The 2,900-nt window shown below is 56.0% G+C and overlaps 1 protein-coding gene across 1 annotated transcript in view; it reads right to left on the reverse strand.

Moving 5' to 3' along the window:
- Positions 1-2,900, reverse strand: part of YARS (tyrosyl-tRNA synthetase) — a 12,058-nt gene that overhangs the window by 3,530 nt on the left and 5,628 nt on the right. The window contains exons 4-8 of the mRNA XM_019512323.1: positions 2,441-2,570; positions 1,930-2,010; positions 1,321-1,413; positions 770-905; positions 428-513 (exon numbers count right to left, since the gene is read on the reverse strand). Of these exons, the coding sequence (XP_019367868.1) occupies positions 428-513; positions 770-905; positions 1,321-1,413; positions 1,930-2,010; positions 2,441-2,570 (526 nt within the window). The remainder of the gene's footprint in view (positions 1-427; positions 514-769; positions 906-1,320; positions 1,414-1,929; positions 2,011-2,440; positions 2,571-2,900) is intronic.

Raw genomic sequence — 2,900 nt, forward strand, 5'->3', positions numbered from 1 at the left:
CGTGGGGGGGGGGGGGGGAGATAAAGCTTAAACCCCAGAAGCTGCTGTCACGGAAGACCACGTGGCATCAACCCCAGCACTTTGGGCAGCCCCCAAGCTGGACAATGACACTGGCTCTCTCAAGACAGGTAATAGCAATGCTGCATGCTCTGGAACAGCTAGCGTGTTCCAGCCCAGAGCTGTGTTTCCAGGACAGCTAAGGGATTGCCAGTTCCCAGGGATTCCAGGGGCACCCTAGGCTTTACAGACTTGCCACATGACACCAACCCACCCACTGGGCCAAAACCTGCCTGCACTGATAGCCCATGAGACATTACAGACAGAGGCCCACATTGCACTTCTAGTTAGGAGCCTGCTGCTGAAGCATCACAAGCTCAATGGGGTCTCCATGACTGTGGCCATGTGTAAGTTGCCCCCATCCCATCACCTGCTCAGCGAAGTCCTTTTCCAGCTCCTCATACACTGTGTAGGTTTTGTTTCCTCCCCATTTTTCCTCTCTCAATATCACAAACTCTGTGACACAAGGATGCAAAGGGTCAGATTAACTCAGGGCAGGAGAAGCCCTCCTAGCATACAGATGACAACCTATTCCAAGCCCCACCCCCCAGACCACCCAGTGAGGGGTAGCATGGCAGAGATTGGGATGCCCCTGTACCCCAGGCCCTGGCCACTCAGGCACAACCCTCCTTCCCCAAGGCTGGGAGCAGAGGTGGCAAGACTCCTGGGGGACCAAGGGAAACAGGCCCCTTCCAGGGCACTGGGCTCTCACCTGACTTGAGGGGGAAGAGGACATGCTTGATGAAGGACAGGACCCCATTGTTTTCCACATTCCCTGGCTCACAGAAAGCCTTCTTCAGCTTCTTCTTGACATCCTCCTTCCGGTCCAGAAGGTCAATTTTTGACTCCTGGGAAGTGAGAGAAGGAGAGACCCTAAATTTCTACCAGAAGCACTTGGTGCAGCTCAGCAGGACCATCCAATATGAGATGCACCAAGTGCATGGAGGAGTTGGACTCTAGCCCTGGTTTCTAGCAGACAGTTGCAGATTGCTGCCTCCCACGTAGAGCTACCTCTTACATCTGCCCAAACAAGAATTCAGAAAGCACCACTGCCTTCTGCCCTGGGATTCTTACCACCATTCCCTGCCCCCACCCTGGGAGAGGCAAGATGTGTTGGAGGTGGCACCTCTTCTCTCCAATTACTAGCAACAGCAAGGAAAGTGAAAGGTGCCTTTGTAGCCAGAGGGTTGGTGCCTGCAGCATTTAAGCTCCAACTCCTTGCCCTGCAGAGCATCATGTGGACACCATCATTTGTGAACAAACCTCTTCTGAAGAGCTCATTTTGCTGCCTGTCAGGCCAGGAACCATGGGGTTCATCAGATGGATGCGCTTGGTGTAGCCCAAAGCAGGCAGGTACTAGGGAAGGAAAACAGCACTCAGTTTCTCAGCTTGAACCAACCACCTCCTCATGTACATTGTGCATCAGCACCCAGCCATAAGAGGTCTCCAGAGGCAGGAAGCAGGGCTCAGAAACACCTTGGTGAGTCACAACCCCTCTGCTTGGAAGCGGCTCAGTCTCCAGCCAGCCCAGACCCTTCCTGACATGCATAAGGTGGCACATGGCAAGGGAGCCTGTGAGCAACAGCTGTAGTCAGGTACTGCAGGGGGAGGGGAGCAGAGGCACTGGGACTCCTGCATGGGGGCAGGCTACAACCATACCAAAGTCTTCCAGAAGCAAAAGAAAAAACAGTCCCTCCAGGTGCCTACTGCAATGGCCACAGCATGCATGGTAGCAGCAAGGATGTGATGGGGCAGAGCAGTTGGGGCAACATGCAGAGACTCTGCATATGATGGCATTGGCCATCTCACCCCAGGCTGGGCTCTGGCCAGCCCCTCACCCTGGGGGGAGTTTCAGCAATCCCCAGGTCTAACCTTTTCTGCAAAGGTGAAGATCTTCCGCTGATCCACTCCTCCAAACTGGGCATCCACTTTCAGGTACTCCTCATCTAGGGCCTGCAGGGCAGCACATCCCAGACAGTGAAGCTACAGGACACATAGGCTCAAGGACCCTCCCCACCCCAATGCCATGCTACTTCTAGGGTCCACACACAAAGACCCCCAACCCCATTCCCCAGGCTAGGGACACTGGATACAGTGAATGTAGAACAGGCCACAGCCCCTTGCCACCACAGCCAGCAGCGTAACCCCTCTCCCAAAAAAGGGCCCAGCTCTCCAATACGGGAGAGCTCCAGAGTGGGCTGGCACTCTGCAAACACCTGCACGAACCACAGTACAAAGAAATCTGCCCTGTGCCAGCCTCAAGACTCAGGGATCAGCACAAGCATGTGAGGATGGAGATTCACCCCAACTGGTACAGACATTTGGCAGCTCTTCCATGCCAAGAGCCTGCTCCCACTAGCGCGGCTGCCACTCCCCTCAGTACCTGCAGCCCAGGGTACAGCAGACCGCTCAGCAACGGATGCTCCACTTGCTTCACCACTTCCGCCCCCGCCTTCTTGGCATCGTGCTGAGTGACGACGGATGAGAGCCTGTAGACATCCAGTGTGTACTCTCTAGGCAGGGAGGAAATGGGGTTGGTACAACCCAGGTCACCCAGACAGCGCCTGGCCCCACCCTGCCTCACACACAGAGCGATACCAACTGACTGGGTTTTCTCTGTTGCAGAAACTGGGCTCCAGAGCCCCTGCTGCTCCTTCCCAGCCCCTCTGCCCCGTCCTTCTCTGTCCCTCCTCCAGGCTGGATTCCCCAGCAGGCGAGATGCCACTCCTTGCATGCTGCTCATTTCTGCTCCCCCTTCTCCGACTTCACGTATTAAATCCCAGCCACGGCCCCGACAAGCGATGCCCAGCCTGAAGGAGCGGACTCTTCCCCCCCCCCCCCCC

Source organism: Gavialis gangeticus, unplaced genomic scaffold (genome assembly GCF_001723915.1).
Source record: "Gavialis gangeticus isolate Ggan-Ray unplaced genomic scaffold, GavGan_comp1, whole genome shotgun sequence".
NCBI lineage: Eukaryota > Metazoa > Chordata > Crocodylia > Gavialidae > Gavialis > Gavialis gangeticus.